The sequence below is a fragment of the Apis florea genome, unplaced genomic scaffold (assembly GCF_048593485.1).
Source record: "Apis florea isolate Af1SG1 unplaced genomic scaffold, ASM4859348v1 contig_3803_pilon, whole genome shotgun sequence".
NCBI classification, from domain to species: domain Eukaryota; kingdom Metazoa; phylum Arthropoda; class Insecta; order Hymenoptera; family Apidae; genus Apis; species Apis florea.
Window position 1 is genome coordinate 904,098 of NW_028256864.1, and position 20,014 is coordinate 924,111.

The 20,014-nt window shown below is 26.2% G+C and overlaps 5 protein-coding genes across 18 annotated transcripts in view; 2 read left to right on the forward strand and 3 right to left on the reverse strand.

Annotated features, from left to right (window-relative positions):
• Positions 1-22: 22 nt before the first annotated feature.
• Synj (synaptojanin) lies at positions 23-5,549 on the reverse strand. The gene is made up of 8 exons (XM_086916867.1): positions 5,374-5,549; positions 5,155-5,295; positions 4,649-5,006; positions 4,414-4,578; positions 2,502-3,556; positions 1,845-2,416; positions 1,590-1,764; positions 23-1,509 (listed from the first exon to the last, which is right to left on the reverse strand). The coding sequence occupies exons 2-8, from the start codon at positions 5,279-5,281 to the stop codon at positions 503-505; spliced, it is 3,459 nt and encodes a 1,152-aa protein (XP_086772993.1). The 5' UTR covers positions 5,282-5,295; positions 5,374-5,549; the 3' UTR covers positions 23-502.
• A 1,194-nt stretch (positions 5,550-6,743) lies between these two features.
• ari-2 (E3 ubiquitin-protein ligase ari-2) lies at positions 6,744-10,550 on the reverse strand. Its single transcript, XM_003697886.4, has 7 exons — positions 10,363-10,550; positions 9,302-9,824; positions 8,996-9,227; positions 8,792-8,909; positions 8,496-8,720; positions 8,213-8,425; positions 6,744-8,111 (listed from the first exon to the last, which is right to left on the reverse strand). Exons 2-7 carry the CDS (start codon positions 9,822-9,824, stop codon positions 7,956-7,958), a joined length of 1,467 nt encoding a protein of 488 aa, XP_003697934.1. The 5' UTR covers positions 10,363-10,550; the 3' UTR covers positions 6,744-7,955.
• Positions 10,551-11,387: 837 nt separating this feature from the next.
• Dph3 (Diphthamide biosynthesis 3) lies at positions 11,388-12,012 on the forward strand. Its single transcript, XM_086916910.1, has 2 exons — positions 11,388-11,692; positions 11,785-12,012. The coding sequence occupies exon 1, from the start codon at positions 11,388-11,390 to the stop codon at positions 11,640-11,642; it is 255 nt and encodes an 84-aa protein (XP_086773036.1). The 3' UTR covers positions 11,643-11,692; positions 11,785-12,012.
• Positions 11,810-12,610, forward strand: Polr3G (RNA polymerase III subunit G). Its single transcript, XM_086916909.1, has one exon. The coding sequence runs from the start codon at positions 11,810-11,812 to the stop codon at positions 12,458-12,460; it is 651 nt and encodes a 216-aa protein (XP_086773035.1). The 3' UTR covers positions 12,461-12,610.
• A 5,221-nt stretch (positions 12,611-17,831) lies between these two features.
• LOC100863912 (uncharacterized) overlaps positions 17,832-20,014 on the reverse strand; it is a 41,907-nt gene continuing 39,724 nt past the window's right edge. For all 14 annotated transcript variants that reach the window (XM_086916881.1, XM_086916882.1, XM_086916889.1 and 11 more), the window contains 2 exons: positions 19,487-19,749; positions 17,832-19,348 (listed from right to left, as the gene is read on the reverse strand). In XM_086916881.1, coding sequence (XP_086773007.1) covers positions 18,938-19,348; positions 19,487-19,749 — 674 coding nt within the window. In that variant the 3' untranslated portion in view covers positions 17,832-18,937. The remainder of the gene's footprint in view (positions 19,349-19,486; positions 19,750-20,014) is intronic.

A 20,014-nucleotide genomic window follows, 5' to 3' on the forward strand; every position in this document is an offset into this window, starting at 1 on the left:
AAATTAATATATCAAAAAAATATAACTTTTGTGGCTTTTTTATTTCAAATAGAGCAATATAGCAATAACAGTATTTTTTTTTATATTTAGCCACAATAAATTTTTTCAGAAAATTATATCAATATAACATTTTCAACAGCACAAATTTTTTTTAACATAATTATTTTTAATTGTTTTAACAATTATTAAGAAATTTTTAAATTACATACAATTGTAAATTCTATATATAGTCTATATTATTTTTATAATCAATTTGAAGTAACAAATTTGTTTACAAAGTGCAAAGTATTGAAATTGCACAGTGAAAACTTAAATTCTTATATTGTTTGAAAACTGAATTTCTATCAAATAAAATAAAATCACAGAATAAATTTAAAATTTGCAGTATGCTATATAGTTTTATAACATTATATAGAAGCGATCTATTCTGTTAATTTTTATCAATATTTATAAATTAACTACACAATTACACATTCTGAGTTGTTTTTTGAATTAAATAGATTCAATGTGGATTTCTAGCCGGAATAGGCGGCCCACCTGATGTTCTTGCTGGAATTGGCGGCGGAACATTTGAAGTAGGTAAAATAGGTGGAGGATGTTGTGGAGGAGGAGGAGCTTGCCTTTGGGGTAGTGGAGGTGGTTTAGAACTGGGTGATCTATTAGATGATTCTTGCAAAGGATCTGTACGAGGTAGTGGTGGTGGTGGACGATTTGGTATAGGATAATTAGGTGATCCATCCAATATTTCTTCATAAATTGCAGATTCTGGTGATAATCTTTCACTTTGTTCAGATTCTACTCTTTCTCTAGATAATGACGTTAAGAATTGATTGGGCGACACACTAAATACACCAGCACGTGGTCCTTGTTTTCGATCTTGTATTGGACTTTTAGGTAGTTGAGCTGGACGACCTGGTGGAGCTGGTCTAGGTGGAGGAATTACTCCATTTGGACTACTTCTACTAGAAGATGACCGTTCTGCTATGTCTAATTGTTCTAATCTTTGAATTGAATTTCTTATTAGAGAATTTGAAACAAATTGCGCAACTGTAGTATTACTACAAAGTTCTATTTCTTTTTCAATTAATTGCACCCAATTCGGTGATTTCAAAGATAATTTTAAGGTTTGGCCACATACTTGAGTCATACCTTTTCTTGCTGCTGATAAAGCACATTGTCCATCTCTAAATGTTACCCAGATTGTTTCACCAACGAATCTAACAAGAATTACTTCACCAATATGAGAGAAATCTTGTAATAATGCCATCATAAAATTTTCATCAAATACGCTATCTATATCATCTGATTCTTCAATTGCTTTTACTACTATAGTACCATCAGGTGGACCTAAATCTTGAATCACTTCTTTAAATACTCGTTCACGTTTTTCAGATTCAACACAATGAATATCTATATCTATTATAGCAATAACTGGTCGATGATCGCTTTGTTTTAATTCTGCCCTACCATAATGAATCAATTTTCCTGGATTCCAATCTGTAGGAGAATCTAAAATAGATAAAAGCAAATGTTATTATTAATAAAAATTAAGAGAATATTAATTAAAATCATAATTGTACAAAACTAACCGATATCAGGTACTTGTTTTCGACGTTTCCACAATATTCTATCAGTCCATGCAGGTTGACGACATTTTTCACTAGTATCATAATCATCAGAAAAAAGATCATACTTATACGTTGGAGCAAAAATAATAGGTCCTTCCAAAAAATTTTTAAAGACATTTCCATGATTTTGTTGAACCTTGAAAATTTTCAAAGTATTAAAAAAAATATTTTTTACAGTATTTTTTAGTTTATACAGAGTATTTTTATTATATTTACCTTCAATTGATCATATTGTAATATTTGATTAAATTCATTTTTTTTTATCATTTCTTTCATTTCATCTTTATCCATATCAACTCTATAATTAAAATCTCCACACCAAAATACATAGTCGTGAGTATTCAATGTTCTTCCCATAGGAAATGTTATTTTTCGTGTTATTTCTGCATAATCTGCATTACGTTCATTAACTTGACTTTGTCCAGCAGCGAAATGCGCGCAAACGAAACAGAAAGACGTAGAATACAATACACATCTAATAGCTGCAGCTCCTTTATTTCCTGTTGCACCTCCTAATCCAGTTTTAACACAATCTACAGCTACATCTCTTAAATAAGGTGCATGCTTAGGTCGTATAAATAAATAGAGACAAACGCCAACTAACTGTTGATAGGTGACCAAAACATATTCAGTATCTCGGGAAAGTACTTTTTGTAGTTCCTCTGCCCAAGCTTTTGCATTATCGGTACTAGCAGCCATTATATTACTAGCATTTAAATCAACAATTTCTTCGAATCCTATTGCAAATATATCTACAGGAACATTATCATATTCAACTGGTACTAGAGCTATAAAAATATAAATATAAAACTCATAATAAAACTCAGAAAAATGTTTCATTAATAAAAATAAACATATTTAAATTAAACTTACATGATGACTTTCGAGGAGCATCTAGTAACCAATCAGAAAGAGATACATCTTTATACACAACACTTCGGAAATGTTTTCCTCCATTGACATTATAAGTACCTACACTTACTCTAAGATTCATTGTAGTTACATATTCATTATATCTTTTGCACATTTCTCTGAGAACGCTGGGTGGAGCGTGTAACATATTTGAAGGTAAAAGTAACCGAGCTCTATCCGCTAATTCTGTATTTAATGTTGATCCCAATAATAAGATGTCAATAGCCTCTTGTTTACTGGAGTCTAATAAATTATTTTGTATTGTTCTAGCTGCAGATCTTGCACCATCCATTAATTTTGAACTTCCTTGAATTGCCCCAGTACCAGCATATATTTTACTTACTTCATTACCATTGTTGATCCACATTTGTCTAAATACTTCTTCAAATCTTGAAACCATCTGTTGCTTTTCAAGTAACTTTAATAATCCAAGTTGTTTGCCAAGTATTTCTAATGCAAAAAATGTTTGTACACAATTTGTTCTATCTAGACAATCGAGACAATTTGTTCTAATAGTTCCAGTTTGTTCAAGAATAACGGTATTACCAGCCGCATAAAACAATGAAAATGATTCTAAATATTTATCTATTTTTGCTTTTAATTTTGAAAGATTTTTCATATTTCCACCTCTACATTCTTGATGATAATCAAATAAAATATGAGGCACATCATTATGTTCTGACATATTATGATGAGTCTGGAATAACTGACTTAACATTGCTTCTCCTTCTTTGCTTCCAATTAGACTAGATCCAAGAAGATTGACAATTATTTGCTGCCCATACCTTTCTTTGATTATATTTAAGTGTCTATTAAAAGCAGGTGCAGATGCTTCAAAACCACGAGAAATTTTCACTTTATGAGAACCAACTTGAATACCAGGTTGCTCCCAGAATAAAGGAACTGATCCTCTAGTTTGCACATAAGAAGTTACTTCATTATCTAAATATATTACTTGCTCTGTTTCTACAAAATTTGCTACATGACCATCATCATTAGTTCCTCTGACATTAAACCTAGATAATAAATATAAATTTATAATATGTCATTAATGTCAAATATAATTTTAGTTTTTAATGATGAAATTATCAAATATACAAATATATTCTTTCTAATTATGATTGTACAATTAAAAATAATAAAAATTATATTTATTATTATCACTTTATCATTAGAAACAATAAAAATGTTACTGTTTGAATTATCATAATATTATTATATATAGAAATATACATAGAATATATATTTAAAAAATTTTTAAATTATTAAACTGAAATAAAAATAATAAAAAATTATTGACTTTTTTTAATATTTTCGATTAGTATTCAATGATTGTATTCAATGAATAAAGTCTAAAAACATCACTTTTAATAGTAAGAGTTCAAAAATTATGTTTAAAGTTTAATATTAATATAATGATGAGTCCATATACTAATGAGATGAGTTCATATACAAAATGAATTGTAATAGTAATAATAAAAAACAAATACTCTATGTTGATTCGTTATTAAGATTAATAATTAATTTCATTAGTTTTCTATATATATTCCAAATAAAATAATAATTAAATTTTTGTCAAAATTAAATTTGATTTACATTAAACTTACAATGAATAAAGATTATTTTATTAATCTTGTTTTATAAATCTTATTTCTTGAATATTTTGTAAATCTAAATATTAAATTAGATTTAAATTCTTATAATTGAATTTTATAAAATAATTTCCTAATAATAAAACTTATATTTTTGGAAATCTGTTTATTGAATATTGTCAGAAGGTATAAAAAAAAGTCAATAATTGTTTATGTTTCAAGTATTATTTCATTTATTTAGATAATTTATATTTAATTAAAAATAAATTAAAAATATATACCTTGTGCCTGCACGTTCGCAACTCAATCTTGATATAAGAACAGCACGAGCTTGTCTATGACCAACATATACAGTTCGTATTTCTACACTACCACACATTGCTTTAAGTAACCAATGAGATGTATCTACACCATATCTTAATAAATGTATATGTAACATTCGATTCCTGTTATTTGATAAGAAAACAAAAATAATATATTTAATATATTAAAATTTTACATATATATAATACTAACCAGAAGAATCTATTATCAGTTATTGTAGATTTACACCGCCTTTGTGCACTAAGAGTAATATCAAGAGGTTCTTGGTTATTAGCAGACCAAGAAATATAAAATGTACCTGAATTTAGAACTTTTCTGACTTCAGATACACGATCCTCATTACCTTGTGTATAATGAAGTGGTACAAAATGAGTCTGTGTAATTCTAAATACTTCTGATTCTCCTATTTTACCAACTGAAAAACAACCAGTGACAAGAACAAGGTACAATAATGTATTTTCACCTGCATTTAATTGCAAGACACCTAAACATCCATATGCATCTAATAATTTTGTATATTTTCCTTTTAAAGTATCTGTTTCTTCAGCAGCTGTAAATTAATTCAAAACTATAAAATACATATAGGATTTATTTGATTAATATTTATTTTTAAAGTAAAATTTTAAATAAGAAAAAAATTAAAAAATTAAAAATCGAGAATATTTAAAAAAAATATTAATTAGGATAAATATACTTACAAAGTACAGCAACTGCCTGTGATTCAAAAAGAACAGTTTCCTTTCGATTTCGTTGTTCTAATATAAGTGAATGAGGACTAGGTGGCTTTAGTTTTTCGTAAACGCGAAATCCTTTACCCATCGCCATTGTTGTATTAATATCTTTGAAAGTTTTAGAGATAAATATATGTTTTGGTAGAATATGACAGGCCTGTCTGTCATATGGAAAAGCGTGATTACCTTACTCTTACTATGTTTTCTTTCTGTCACTGAACTTTACTTATCACAACAGTAATAAACTTTTCTCTACTGGTTAATAGAGGAAGAGTAGCGCACTTTTCGCTAATCCGTCAATACTTCGATATTTTCGCAATATATACATCGCGATTTCACGAAGTCTACAGTCTGCTTGTCTAACCGTAACAATCAATCGAACGCGCCATTTTAAAATTTTAAAAAGTTAAATATGTAATAATTTTTCGCGCCATTAATATCAGTTAAAATATCACTTTAAAAATTGCATTAATCGTATTTGTATGATTAAACTTTTCACAAATAAAAATAAAATAAATGCCATTATCAAAAATTCAAATAAAAATATTAATTTTTTAAGAATATAGCAAAAATTTATACATATTCAATGAACATTAATTTTTAATTTTTTTTATTTTTAAAATAATTTATTTATTTATGTAAATTATTTTTAAATTAAAGAATTATATTCTAGTATTATGAAGAAACATTTTAGATTAAAAGTAACCATAATTGAATAATTTAATAATTATGTATTTATATAAGAATGATTTTAATTATAATATTAACTATTTTATTAATTTATTATTTTATTATTATATAAATATACTTTAGTATATTTTATATATAATATATGAAATTTTTTTTATATAATCAACTCAATAGTAAAAAAAAATTTTGAATATCATATTGAAATTTAAAAAGTTATTTAAAATACCATTAAATTGTTTTATTTTTTTATTAACAGTTTCATTTAATATTGCTGGTGTTTAAATTATATTGAAATAATTTAAAATTATATTTCTATAATTGTTTTTTTATGCCATATGAAAATGTGTAAATTTTTTATTTGAATAAAAATATAAAATGAATATTATTTTTTATACTTAACTGTAATTCATAAAAATAAAATAATATTTTATAGTTAAATTAAATTTTAAAATAAATATTAACATTTCAAAAATGTTGATCTTGATAATTTTTTTATATTTTACATTTAAAGTACATAAACTTTTTTTAATGTAAATTTTAATTGTTCATTGTTTAATTGTTCACTTAATAATAAGCTTTTTAAATATAAATACTAACATTTGTATTTATTTTCTAAATTTATCAAAGATGTCCCACAAATATATTATAATAATTTATATTATTATAATTTGTATACAATTATATAATATATAAGATACATTAAACTATTAAAAAATAAAAATTTTGTTTTAAAGTGAGCTTTTTGAAATTAAAATAATTTTTTTAATGCTTTTTGTTATAATAATTTAATTATAATAATTCAATATATTCAACATTTTATGACTCACTTTAATGATGATTATTTATAAGATATTTGTAAAAAGATATATTATTGTGGTAAATTTTATTTCTCTTAATGATAATTGTTACATTTATTTCCCACAATGGCCATTAAGCTTAAATAGGATTCTTTATTAAAATCATTCATATCTATTCTAATATATTATATATAAATAGTTGAAAAAAAGTTTAATTATGGCTATGATTTTAGTGGATGTTCTTGATCGTTGCATGCATCTTAAGTTTAATTATAGAAAATGTCACATATATTCTTTTACATTACCACAATATTTACATAATAAAGGTAATATCTAATTAAATTGTTAGGCTATTTTTTGTTTTTTTTTATTGTTTTTTTTCATTTTTTTATTTTTAATTATTGAAATATTTCTTAATAATAACACTGCTTAGAGGAATATCTGAGGATAAATAAAATTCATATTTAATCTTATTTGATAAAATAAGTAATGTAATGCTATTATAAAATCAATGATTCATATTATATTTTCTGTCAAATCGTGCAATAAGCATGAATAGAAATAGTCAATCAATAAAAATCTTAAATATGAATTTTGTAGAAAGCACTGTAATTATATAATATTCATGGAATACTCTTAGACTAGCAAATTATACATTCTATATCAAATTTTAACAATCAGTCGATACAAATCAATACTTTCTTATATATTTTTTTTCATTATCTCATATTTTTTTTTGATTCTCTCTCTCTCTCTCTCTCTCTCTCTCTCTCTCTCTCTCTCTCTCTCTCTCTCTCAATCATTTTTTTAATGATTCTATAGAATCTATAAAATCTAGAGAATTAAAAATTATTTATAGAATTCTTCATTTATGTAAGATTACATAACCAACAAATAAATTTCATTTTCATACTGCAAATATTTTTCTTAACAAAAGTTTAAGAATTGTATGTGTATGTCTAATAAAAATGATAATTTTTAATAAAAATTGCTTAATCATTAAAAAACACTTTAATCTAAAGTTACTTGTAATTAAATTTTCAACAAATTTCCATATCCTTTTTCTATTTTCTAAAATATCATCAATTTAATCTATTCTATGCATTTCTGAATATTTTTTTTTTTATAGCAAATAATTAACTAATGCATATTAACTAATGCATATAAAAAATAATAACTGTTGGAATATAATACTTCAAGAATTAAACTATAGTTATTTTATAAGTTTGGCCTGACTGTAAAAGAGACTGATATAATAGAATATTTATGTTCACTTAATATTTATACTTCAAGGAAGTCTTTTAGTAAAGTAACTCTACGCTTTTCAGCAATATCCATTTGATTTTCTAAGTCTCCACGATTTGTTGTTTCTGCATGTTCTATTTTCCAAGAAAGATCTTCTATTTCTGCTTCCAATTGAGCTTGTTGATATTCAAACTATAAATATTTATTATATATATTTAGTATATATTTATTATATATTTTTTCTTTCATCTCTAAACTTATTAAATATTTTAAAAATTAAAATAAATTTTTACCAATTCTTTACGTGGGCCAGGTTCCATATAATAAGCATAAGGATAAGTATATTGCAAAGTATAACGACAACGTGTTAAAAGTGATGCAGCTGCAAACAAATGTTGCCAATCAATCCATGTTCCACTAGAGTTCATTACTTTTTTATTTATTTGCATTTTTATAGCTTCCAATGTTTGTTCTTCCAATTTTAATGATTTACTATGATTTTCCCACTAAAAGATATTCAAAGTATAAATAAAATTACATATTACAAAATTAGTCTTAAAAAGATTACTCTCTTACTCTTTCATAATAATGAAGATATTTTTTAAGAGCTTCTCTTGCTTGTGCAAGTACACTTTCATGAGCAATGTTAGGATTCTCTTTATAACGTGAACATACATAATATTCACTTCCATGTGCTTTCCAATCTCCAAGGCACATCCAACAAAAATCATACTTACAATTATAACATTGCATATGATTGCAGCCACCATTTTTTTCTATACAAATATGGCATTTTGGACACTATAAATTAAAGATTGTTTCTTTTATAAAACTATGTATACATATTTTACATATAAAATTTAAATACTGACATCTTTGGTGTGAGCGCTAATATAATTAGCTGTTTCTGAATCATCTGCGCATTTTGTTAACCACTTCTTCATAGTATTGCAATCAGTAGGTGCATGGTAATCAATACCACATCGAAAACTGAAATTATTATTATTTTTGAATGTATATGATTAAACAATGTGTGTGATTAAAATTATAAACATTCTAAAAATATGAATACATACCAAAATACAGTTTTACATGATGAACACATCACTCTTTTTGCTCTTTGCTCTTTTGAACGCATAATCATTTGACAATTGGGCCCAGGACAAAACCTTAATTGTGGATGGGATTTTACATAATCACAAAAAGCAAATTGTTGATATCTTTCCCTCATGTTAGGCTTGGTAAGTAGAGATAAAACAAAATCTTCTGGAGCTAAGACATTGCAATCCTGTGCCATGCAGCTTATTCCTAATTTAAATTAATTTAGCTGAGTTCAATAAAAAGATTTCAATAATTTGATCCATTTTCTTCAATAAACTTACCTGTAGAAATACCTTGGGTTATTTGTACTTCAAAATGCATGCACCAGCAGTCTTTACAAAATGAATGTCCACATGTCAATGTAGAAAATTTCTCAGCTGAATAAATTGCAACACAAACTGAACATAATCCATTCCTTTGACTTTTTAATTCTGATAATGAATCCAATGGAGGTAATGGTTTTATTTTTGAATTAATTAATAAACTGGAAGCATTGGTACGATATTTTGTGATGATATCTTGTAATGTCCAATTGTGCGCATGTAATAAAACTTTGGCTAAGGATGGTGTTATATGAAGACTATTACTTAACAATTCTACATCCTCATTCAAAAGTCTTTCTACTTCTTCAATTCTCAAACAATCATATACAGCATATTCAGGATCTCTTCTGCTTTGATCATTATCTATATCATTATCACCTTCACCATCCCATGGTTGCACATTATAATAATCTTCATAACCTGGATCTCCGCAATCTGAGTCGGAATAATCCATTTCAGTGTCATATTCTTCAGTTGACATCTATATTATTAAATATTTTTCTTTAATAATTTAGAAATATTTTAATAGATATTTCATATTTCAATTACATATATTTAATTTGTACATTAATATAATTTATATATATATAATATATATATATATATACACACACACACACATACATTATTTTCTTTATAACCTCATAATTTTTATTATTAAAGATAAATAATGAAAATATAATAAAAAATATAATTATATTAATGAATAGAGTAAAAAAATATAAAATATATTAATAAATAGAATAAAAAATAAAAATTTTAGAAGAAAATTTTTAATAAGCATAGTAATATATAGTATTTCCAGTTATACAATGTTTAAATAATCGATTTATTTATATAAGTTAAAATAATATTCAGAAATATTAAAAGAATGGCAGTAGATTCAATGTTTAATTATTTTACATGAAAAAAAAATTTTTGTAACATTTGGTAAACATTTTGATAAAATCTCATATATTATATCATAATAAAATGTTCGTTTATTATTTTGTTTTATTTACATAATGCGAATAACCTACCTTTATGTTTTTATATATCAAGAAAAATACATTGATATATTTATTTTATAAATTATGAAAAAGTTATTAAAGGGCCCTGTTATAGCCGTTTATATCAATAGTTACACTAGCGAATAAGTTACGTGTATGTTCTTTCATGTCAGACGTATAATGTGAACTATGTGTAGTTGTAACAGATGATTTCATTTAATCTGAAAGTAGATAAGAATGTCAAAATCACCTGATGAAAACAGCTGAGTTCAATAAAGTACATATATTTTTAATTTATATCCTTAAAATTATGAAAAATTTATTTTTAAATATGATATACATATATTTCGAAATTTCATTTATATACGGGTATTAATAATTTTTAAAATTATTTATACGTAAATTTTAAAACAATATATTTATTTATAATAACATAAAACTTCTAATAAAATAAAAATAAATAAAATATAATATACATATTTTTTCGAATAATTTTTTAAAAATAGTTTTTTATAAACATGATATGTCAATTATATTTTTTTATGATCATTATATGAATAGATAAATATATACATATATTTTATCTTTATGAATATAATATAAAATATAATTTTATATTTTATAAAATATAAAATAATATAAAATTAACAATTTTAAATATTAAAAGTTATATAAATGTATTATATAAAAGTATTAAAAAGTATTTAATACGAAATAAATTTCTTAAAGATTTATACAAAGCATAAAAGAGAGAAAGTAATATAGATATAAATATATAATTATCTGTAAAAATATTTATTTGAATTTTGTAAATAAATATTTTATATTCTTGTATTATAGGAAAATGTTTATTATATAAATATTTTTGTAAAATTATTTTTTATTAAAGAAAAAAGAAAAGCGAATAAGCTAATTTTTTTATTCTATAGAGTAGCCTATCTATCATTTTCATAACTATATGATGTACAGTTTACGTAGTATATTTATTACTTTATTATGGTGACTACTTTTAATCTTTATTTAAATTCGCTACAAAATCTCGTATTATTAAAATTATGTCAGTATATCATGATGAAGTAGAAATTGAAGATTTTGAATATGACGAAGATGAAGAAATATATTATTATCCATGCCCTTGCGGAGATCAGTTTCAAATATCTAAATCAGAATTAGCTGCTGGAATGGAAGAAGCCACATGTCCTTCTTGCTCTCTGGTTATTAAAGTAATTTATGATAAGGAAGTGTTTATAGTTAAACAGGAAGAATTTGTTAAAAATGAAGAAAAACAGCTTATGGCTCAAAAGATATGAGATAAATCAAAATACTTTCTGAAGTGTTGTTTTTTATAATCATAATTGAGGTGAAGAATTATTAAAGTTCTTAAGAGAAGAAATTATATAATAAAATAGATTTCAAATAAATATTCCTTTTACTAATTTTACTAATTGTTAGAAAATAAAATACTTATATTATTATCATGGCTGGACGTGGCAGAGGAAGAGGCAAACCTTCTATGTCAATTAGCACAGAACAATTGGGTTTTACTAAAGGAGAAGCATTACCACCACCAGTCTTACAACCTCCACCAAAATATCCTTCTTTAGAATATAAACCAATGTCATTAATTATTAATACAGAAATGAGTTATCTGTTAGAATTAAAGAGAGAATATGCAGAATATATGAGAGAATCGTCTAACAATGTTTTACCTCTTGTAATTAAAAAAGATATTGAGAGGTATTCAGATCGATACCAAGATTTGATTACGGATAAAAGTAGTTATGAGACTAGATACGATTGGAGCAGAATGCCAGCAGAATTAAAACCTCAGCTAAGAAAACGTAAAGGACAAAAATTTGAGAAGCCATTGAAAAAGCAAAAAAATGTTGATGTTGAGTCAAAGTTGCAAGAATTAGAGAAAAAAGAAAGTTCACAACAAAGTGATACAGAAGAAGAGGAAAAGGAAGAAGAAGAAACAGAAGAAAAAGATGATGAGCACGCAGAAGATGAAGAAGAGGAACTGGATGAGGAAATGGATGAAGGAACTGATTATCTTAACAATTATTTCGATAATGGAGAAGGTTACGACGATGAAGACGATAATTTAGATGATGGACCTATTTATTAAGATATGACTTTTTATAAGAATCGGAAATTATTCTTTGTTTTCAATTATTGGACTAAAATACTTACAAGTTATTAATTGAGCATTGTATGGCAATATGTGTATATATATATTTTACCGAATCATGTGTTTAAATAAATTATTTCAATCAAATCATTTCATATTATAATGAGATAGATATACTCATGTATATTTTTTATTTTTTAGCAATTATATTTTTTAAAGAAATTGATAAGGATGGTATGATGTATTGAAAAAAAGGAAATTAATTCTTTTAGAACAATTAAAACAGTCCAAGGTCACAGGAAGCGTCGGCGTGTTCTTTATTACGAGTATTTCAATTTCTAATATATAATATATATATTTATATATATATATATATATAATATATATATATAGCCATAATAATTTGCAATTATTGTAATAAATGATTCTCCTCTACGATGCAATCGGAGAGTAAAAACGCAATTTTGGACGAGAAGGGAATGCGCAAAAGTACCGTAGTGTTACGTAATGCTTAACATTTATATGCTCGTCGTGATAGTAATTTCTTTTTTAATATCTCATATTAAATAATCATTTTCTTTCCCTTTGGTTTGCTTTCGTTTTTACAAACAGTGAATTTTCCTACAAAGATCAACATCGGTCCCAATACATGCACATTGAGTGTGGGAAAGGGATATGAGAAAAAAAAATGTGATCGTAAAAATTGAACTCCTGAAATTTCCAGCCGCACGTTATCAAGTTTTTGTTACTTATTAATTATATAATTTAATGTAAAATATCGAAATATTGTTGCGTTATTTTCGGATTCAACACTAGAAAAATAATTAAATTATTTGCGATAAAGTGGAGAAAGTTATATTGATATATAGATGTTATCACTTGGCAGTTAATCGAATCATTTAAAAATTCACTAGTATAGCTTAAAATTTCCTTTAATTTTTTCTTGATGAAATGATTTTCTCTTAATGATTTTATCATCTTTATCTCGTTGATTAAATAACAAGATGTTACATTATGATAAATGATTCAAATTCGATATTTTGTAATAAATGATTACATATTGATTTAAGGATATAGAATGACATAGAAAAAAAATATATTCGAAGAAAAGTTACATATGTAACTTTTTGCTATTCTCAATAATAATTTCAACTTTGTAATTGTAAATTTTTTTCAATCTGTTTTGTAAAATACGAGAAATCTCGTTATATTTTATTTCTTAATTAAATCAATCATGTTTTCCTTTCAAAAAATTTTTTTCTAAAAAAAAGGAAAAAGTAAAGGAAAAAAGATTTACTTTTATTACTAAATTTAATATTTTAAAAAATTGAAGAATCAATCCAATCGATGAAAAAAAAATTAAGAAATAATCATTCACGCTATTGGTATCATAAAGCATATTCATCATTGTCATTATTCTTATAATAATTGACTGTTATACGTAATTCTCTTATTTTGACAAAACAGGCTTTACTTCGATTTATCTTCTCAATTTTTTCATAAATATTATTGTTGTTTTAATCTAATGTTATTTTTCTTTTATTCGCTTGTTTTTTTCATAATATACTATATAATGTATATATAAATATATTTTTATATATAAATATATATATATATATAGCACAATCTATCTATGTATTAATAGGCATAAAGACTGAGGCGAGAATACAGGCGAAATTCTGAAACAATAATCATTCCATTTTGTATTTTTTTAAATATTTTTGTTTTCTTGTTTTGAAATAAAATGATTTTCGCGTATTTCTTACCATCAGAGTCTTCAATAGCCAATTTTTTTTTAATTGTAAAAAAAGATCTTCTAAAATACTATACTTTTATTCATAGTTTCTGTTTTGAATCTTGATTTGTTGAACGTGGCCAGCACATTCATATTTGTCATTTCTTATAAGACCCATTTGATGATTTTGTAATCATTAGTAATAGAGTCCCAGATCTGTCTACATATGAGAAATGAGAAGAAAGGCTTGGAGCAATGGGAAGGGAAGTGTTGAATTGAATAAATTTTGGTAAAGAAAACAACTATACGAAATAATAAATCGTTTGTTTGATTAGAAGGAAGATTTATCGTAAACTTTTGGTTTTTGAATTTCCAAGCCTTTTTCTTAAACATATCATCTGTACTTGTTAGATATGCGTATAATTATAAAGTAAAACATAATATGTTGAACTTTTGCCTGTCAAGACATTATTTATAGTCTTGTGAAAAATCTTAAAAATGATTACCAAATCGCACTCGATTATCTATCAAATAGAAATGAATAAATATTTTAATTCAAAATGAATAAATATTTATTTTGTTTCGCAGTATTCATTAGGATCTTACTTCGTTTGAAAACAGGGAGAATTATTTTCCTTCACTGTGTCTACATGTGTGTTTCATGATTTATGTTTCAAATCGAGGTTGAATATAATGTACATAGTAGCCCTATAGATGATGATGTGTGACGTTCTGGAAATCACAGGACAAATCAGCTTCTAAATTCGGAAAGGCAGTGTAAGCTTCTGCGAGGTGCTTCTCCAACATATTTAAAACGGTTACTAGCCTTGTTGATTAACGTTTCCGTCTCCGTTTTTATAGGCTTACACCAAACTGTTCAAGCTTTCTTTCTCTCTTTTTGCACTCTTTTTTTTTATTTTTTTTGATAAAATTTAGCTAAGAAAATAAAAAAAAAGGAATAATATGATTTAATGATACTGTTAAAAATTTTTTAATATAATTTTAACAATGGCAACAAATAAATATATGTTATCATAATCATTCTCATCTCTTTCTTTCCCTAATAATGTAATTTGAACAATCATTATATAACAGAATAATATAGCAAACTATTAGTAATAATATTTTGTACAATGCTATTGTTTCAAATGAATTTTGAATCAAGAATATTAATTGAATGAACTATTGTAATAGTATTGTTTTAGTTTTTTTTTGTCTGTTTTAATTTTAATTATAATTATTAAATATTAAATATTACATATTTTTAAATTTTCAAAACGATCTTAATAAAATATGTAAATAATTTAAGCGCTTATTACAATAAACGATAGATAGATTAAAATGGTAATTGCGAAAATATCTTTCAATATCTGATATAAGATTATTAAACAATTTAATGATGTTATGCATAAAAATCACAAAATTGAATATTAAAAACGGATTTAAAAACAGATGATCTAGAAATTGTACAGAGACGAATATTTATATAACAATGGAAATATTATTTTATGATTAAAAATAGAAGTGATAGAAAATTTTATGCAAAAATATTCAAATAAATACAAGAAATAGAATTCATTTAATAATCTAATAAATTAAAGTCATGCATTTCTTGTACTTTCTATTTTTCATTTTCCATTTCATTTGATAGTATTCATTTTTGAATCAGACAGATCGGTGTAAGCAGAGATAAACGTTTCTTCTTTCTAAATTCAATCGAGGGAAGGAAAGGGAGAATTGAGGAAAGAAGGAAAATGGCATGAAACTCTTGTAAAAAAAAAAAAGAAAAAAGAATTTTGTGATGCAAATATTTTCTAATCGTACCGATATCTTGAACTGTTTGAGACGGTAGCATAATCAATGATAAATTTCAATATTTTTTTTTTCTCCATATCATTAAGAATTAATATTTTTTTTCTTCATATCATCAATTAATCCTAAAAAAAATTATTCCTAAAGAATAAACTGCAGCGTAAAAAAATTCAAATAAATATTGTTCAAATGTATAATTCAAGGAATAAAAGAAATTTTAAACATTTCATATCAATTTTTGACTTAAAATTACAATTTTTTTTTTCTTTTCTTGTTGTAAGAAACTAAATAATTTGATTAAATTAAAAACTAAAATAATTATCATTGATTGGCTATCGTTCGGTCAACTATTTTCAAAAATGTTCCTACAATCTTTCATCGACACCCTGATCTTTTACACTTTCATCTAGTCCCTCGTCAGTCATTTGCATTTTGTAATTTTTTTTTCCACACGTTTTTTTTATTTTTTTTTTCTTTAGTAGTTTTTTTTTTTATTACTAGATTATCGTTTATCATATTAATCATTATCATTATACTGCTTCACTACGGTTGGTTGACTCTTGGACGTGGATCTGGATGGAGTGTGGTGTACCGGTGTACCAAATGCGCGTGAAAGAGAGAAAAAGCTCCGTCGCTTGAGTCATTCGGTATTTTTCTTTTTCTTTGCATTTCTCTTTGCTCTCCTTCCTTGCTCGTCCTCGAAGCAAGAACAAGGGAATCCTATATCTTTTCATAATCATAAAAAGATTGATCTTTTATTTACTTATTTTTTTTTTGTTTCTCCTTATTTCTTATATTTTAAGATAGGAAGACTTCCCTTGTTATTAAGCTTCGGACATATCGAATCTCTTTTCTCTTCTTTTCTTCTTTATCTTCGATTCGTTCTTAAGAGAAACGTACGAATGATTTTATCATGTAAGAAATCAGACGGAATACAACATTTCACGGGAAGTTAATATTCATTCTTCTCTTTCCTGTTTTTTTTTTTTTTTTTTCAAATTATTCCATAATTTCAATATATTTTGAACTAATACCAAGTTTCTAGTCGTAAGTTTCAAGCGACGCGTAAAAGCGTGATTTCTCGCGCGAAATTCGTAGGAATTGCAAATTTCCCTTCGTTTTATTTCGATTCTCGTCGGTTCCCAACGATCGAATTAATTCGTCTTTCCCGGTTGTTCTCGAGAATTTGTATTATGCATGAAAAAAACACTACGCCTCACTACAGTAATTCATTTCGCTTGATGATAGTTTTCATTTGCCAGTTTTTTTTTTTTTCGACAAATTGCTCGTTGGATGATACTTGATCGTTTCTTTCAGAAATTTTTTTGAAGAAAATTCAAGGAAAGATCAAGATATCGAAGTACTTACAAGAAAGACTAAAGATTTTCTTTTTGCTCAAAGTAAGAAATAAATAAATGAATAAGATATAAGAATATCTGTATAATAATATGAATATGATATAACTGAAAAATATCAGTTATTGTGCAGTTAATAATATAGACGATTTTATATAAATTTCTTAAAAACGATCAAGTATTCTATATAAAAATGGAATAGATATCCATTTCTGAATCGGCAAACGCAAAAAATGTTAGTTTGTATTTAAAAGAAACTAATCCTTTCACAGTACTATCGATAATAATTTAACAGATCTATCGCGGATGATCAACTTTCTTTCTAGAGATCTTTTTTTTTTTTTTTTTTTTTAAATTGATCGATAAGTCGAAATATTGGATGATTGACAGGAAAGATCCTAGGAATATTTTCGGTTCCGTGATTATGTAATCCGCGAGTGCAATACCCATTAATTGTACACATTCATATTCGTGTATACGTACATAATTGTTTTTTGTATATAGATTTATATAAAATGCACGAAGCGGTTGAAGGTTATTGAATCCTTCTCTCCTTATTTATAGCAACAAGCCGTATTTTATTTCCTCGCAATTCGATTCGTCACGATTATTTTCTTTCTTTTTTTTCTCTTCTTCTTCTTTTGTTCTATTCTTATAATGGAAAAAAAAATTCGGACTTAACTATGGCTGATCCTCCTTCGAAACATCGAAGGATCACTTGAAACATCTTAGAAACTTATTGACTCGCATACTCGTCTAAGTGCGTGCCTTTCTATGTATCATCTTATCGCGTGGTATCGCGTGTATTTGTGTATATCTGAATGTCCTACAAATTGGAAATTAGATTTTTAAAATTTTTTGTTTTAACATTTTTTAACATTTCGACTTAAAATCATGTTTTACTATGTCGAACGTATTTGCTGATTCTGGCAAATTAAAAAACTTATGTGTGCATAACACTGTGTATTGTGTAAATGTGTATTTGTGTACATAATCAAATGCATTCTTCGAATTTTAATAAAATATGTTCCCTGCACGCACCTCTTCGTTTTCCTCGATCATTTTATAGAGAAGATATATATACCAATTCTTTTCTTCGAAGCTTTATCAATTACATTCAAGCACTCGTATAAATTCGAAAAACTCTTCTTTTCGTGCTTAAAATAATATATAAAATGAAAAATAAATTTTTCCTGAAAAAAAAAAAAATTTCTGCTACAATATATCATTTCAACTTTTGGTTGAAATGAATACAATATATATTTATATATATGGTTTTGATGATCGAATTAAAGAAAATGCTCGAACAGATTTTTCGAGGCGTTTCCGGAAGAACGAAGAACGCTCAGCACGTGACGAGTAAGACGGAAAGGAACCTACGAGATATCTCGTTTCCGATGAAAAACAACCGGAACAAGAAGACGAATCAGGAAAGGAGCTTCCATAGGAACCTCGTCGAATTGTTTTATCATTTATTCTCCTTTTCTCTTCTACCTTCGTCTTTTTCGTTTCTCTTTGTTTCTCCGCTTTCGAGAACATTGCTACTACTTTTATTATCTTGCATTGAACGCCCTAATTCTCTGAGCCGCTGCCCTTTCCCCAGAATTTATCGAAACGATTTCGTGCTTTTTCCAGCACTTCGCTCGCTGCGGAACGTTGTGCAGAGCCTGGAACCACTGTCGGCGCTTCCAGTACATGGTAGCCACCCCCGCTACTTCCTATTCCACCCATGTTACCGGCACCGCCACTATCAATCGTGCCACCTTGAGGTGATTCTGCCTCTAGAATACGGTAACCCTGCTGAGGAGTCGTCGTCGATGAGGGGGCTGTCATGGTCGCCGTCGTTGTTGGCTGACTACCTTCTTTTTTTCTCTCATAGTCAAAACTTGGATCCTCTAGACATCTTAAGCTCGTCCCTGCTACGGATTTTATTGATGGCTCCGATCTTTGTTCCTTAGATTCTTCTTCGATACCGCCTGTTTCCTATAATTGATAAAAATTTTTATTTTTCAATAAAAATGTTTTCTTTATTTCTCGAAATTAAAATTTTTTTGTTTTAATTTTAAAATCGGTTATTTTAAGTTGAACAATACTTTTTTTCCATGAAAGAACAACTCTTACATCGTCAACATGTGTGGGAGTGCCGCCAGTTTGAATATTTGAGGGCAACGGACTATCCCTTTCGGAGTCCATGTCCTTGTGTCCGTTCAAACCGCTAAAGCTACCTATAGAAACACTTTCACTTTCTGGAGATTTATATCCGGAATGTTGGGAATGTTGCGACTTGTGCTGTGCCGCTAATTCAGGTGGTGCAGATTGCGGAGCCGATGGAACCGACGAAGGTGCCCAGCTCTTTGCCTCGCTATGCGGACGCGTCAGAGGTTCTTGAAAATGTAATATAAATTGAATATCATGAATATGGAATTTTATTAATATATATTAATATTTATAGCGAATGAAATACATTGTGAATTTATTGTGAAAAAACTTTTTTCTCATAACAGATTTCAAGTTTGAAATATAACGTTAAAAGTATTAAACATTTTAAACAATCTTTGAGTATTTTTTACATCATATATATATATATATACGATTTGAGATAAGATTTCCTATAATTGTTAAATTTATACATTCAAATATTTCAGCTAT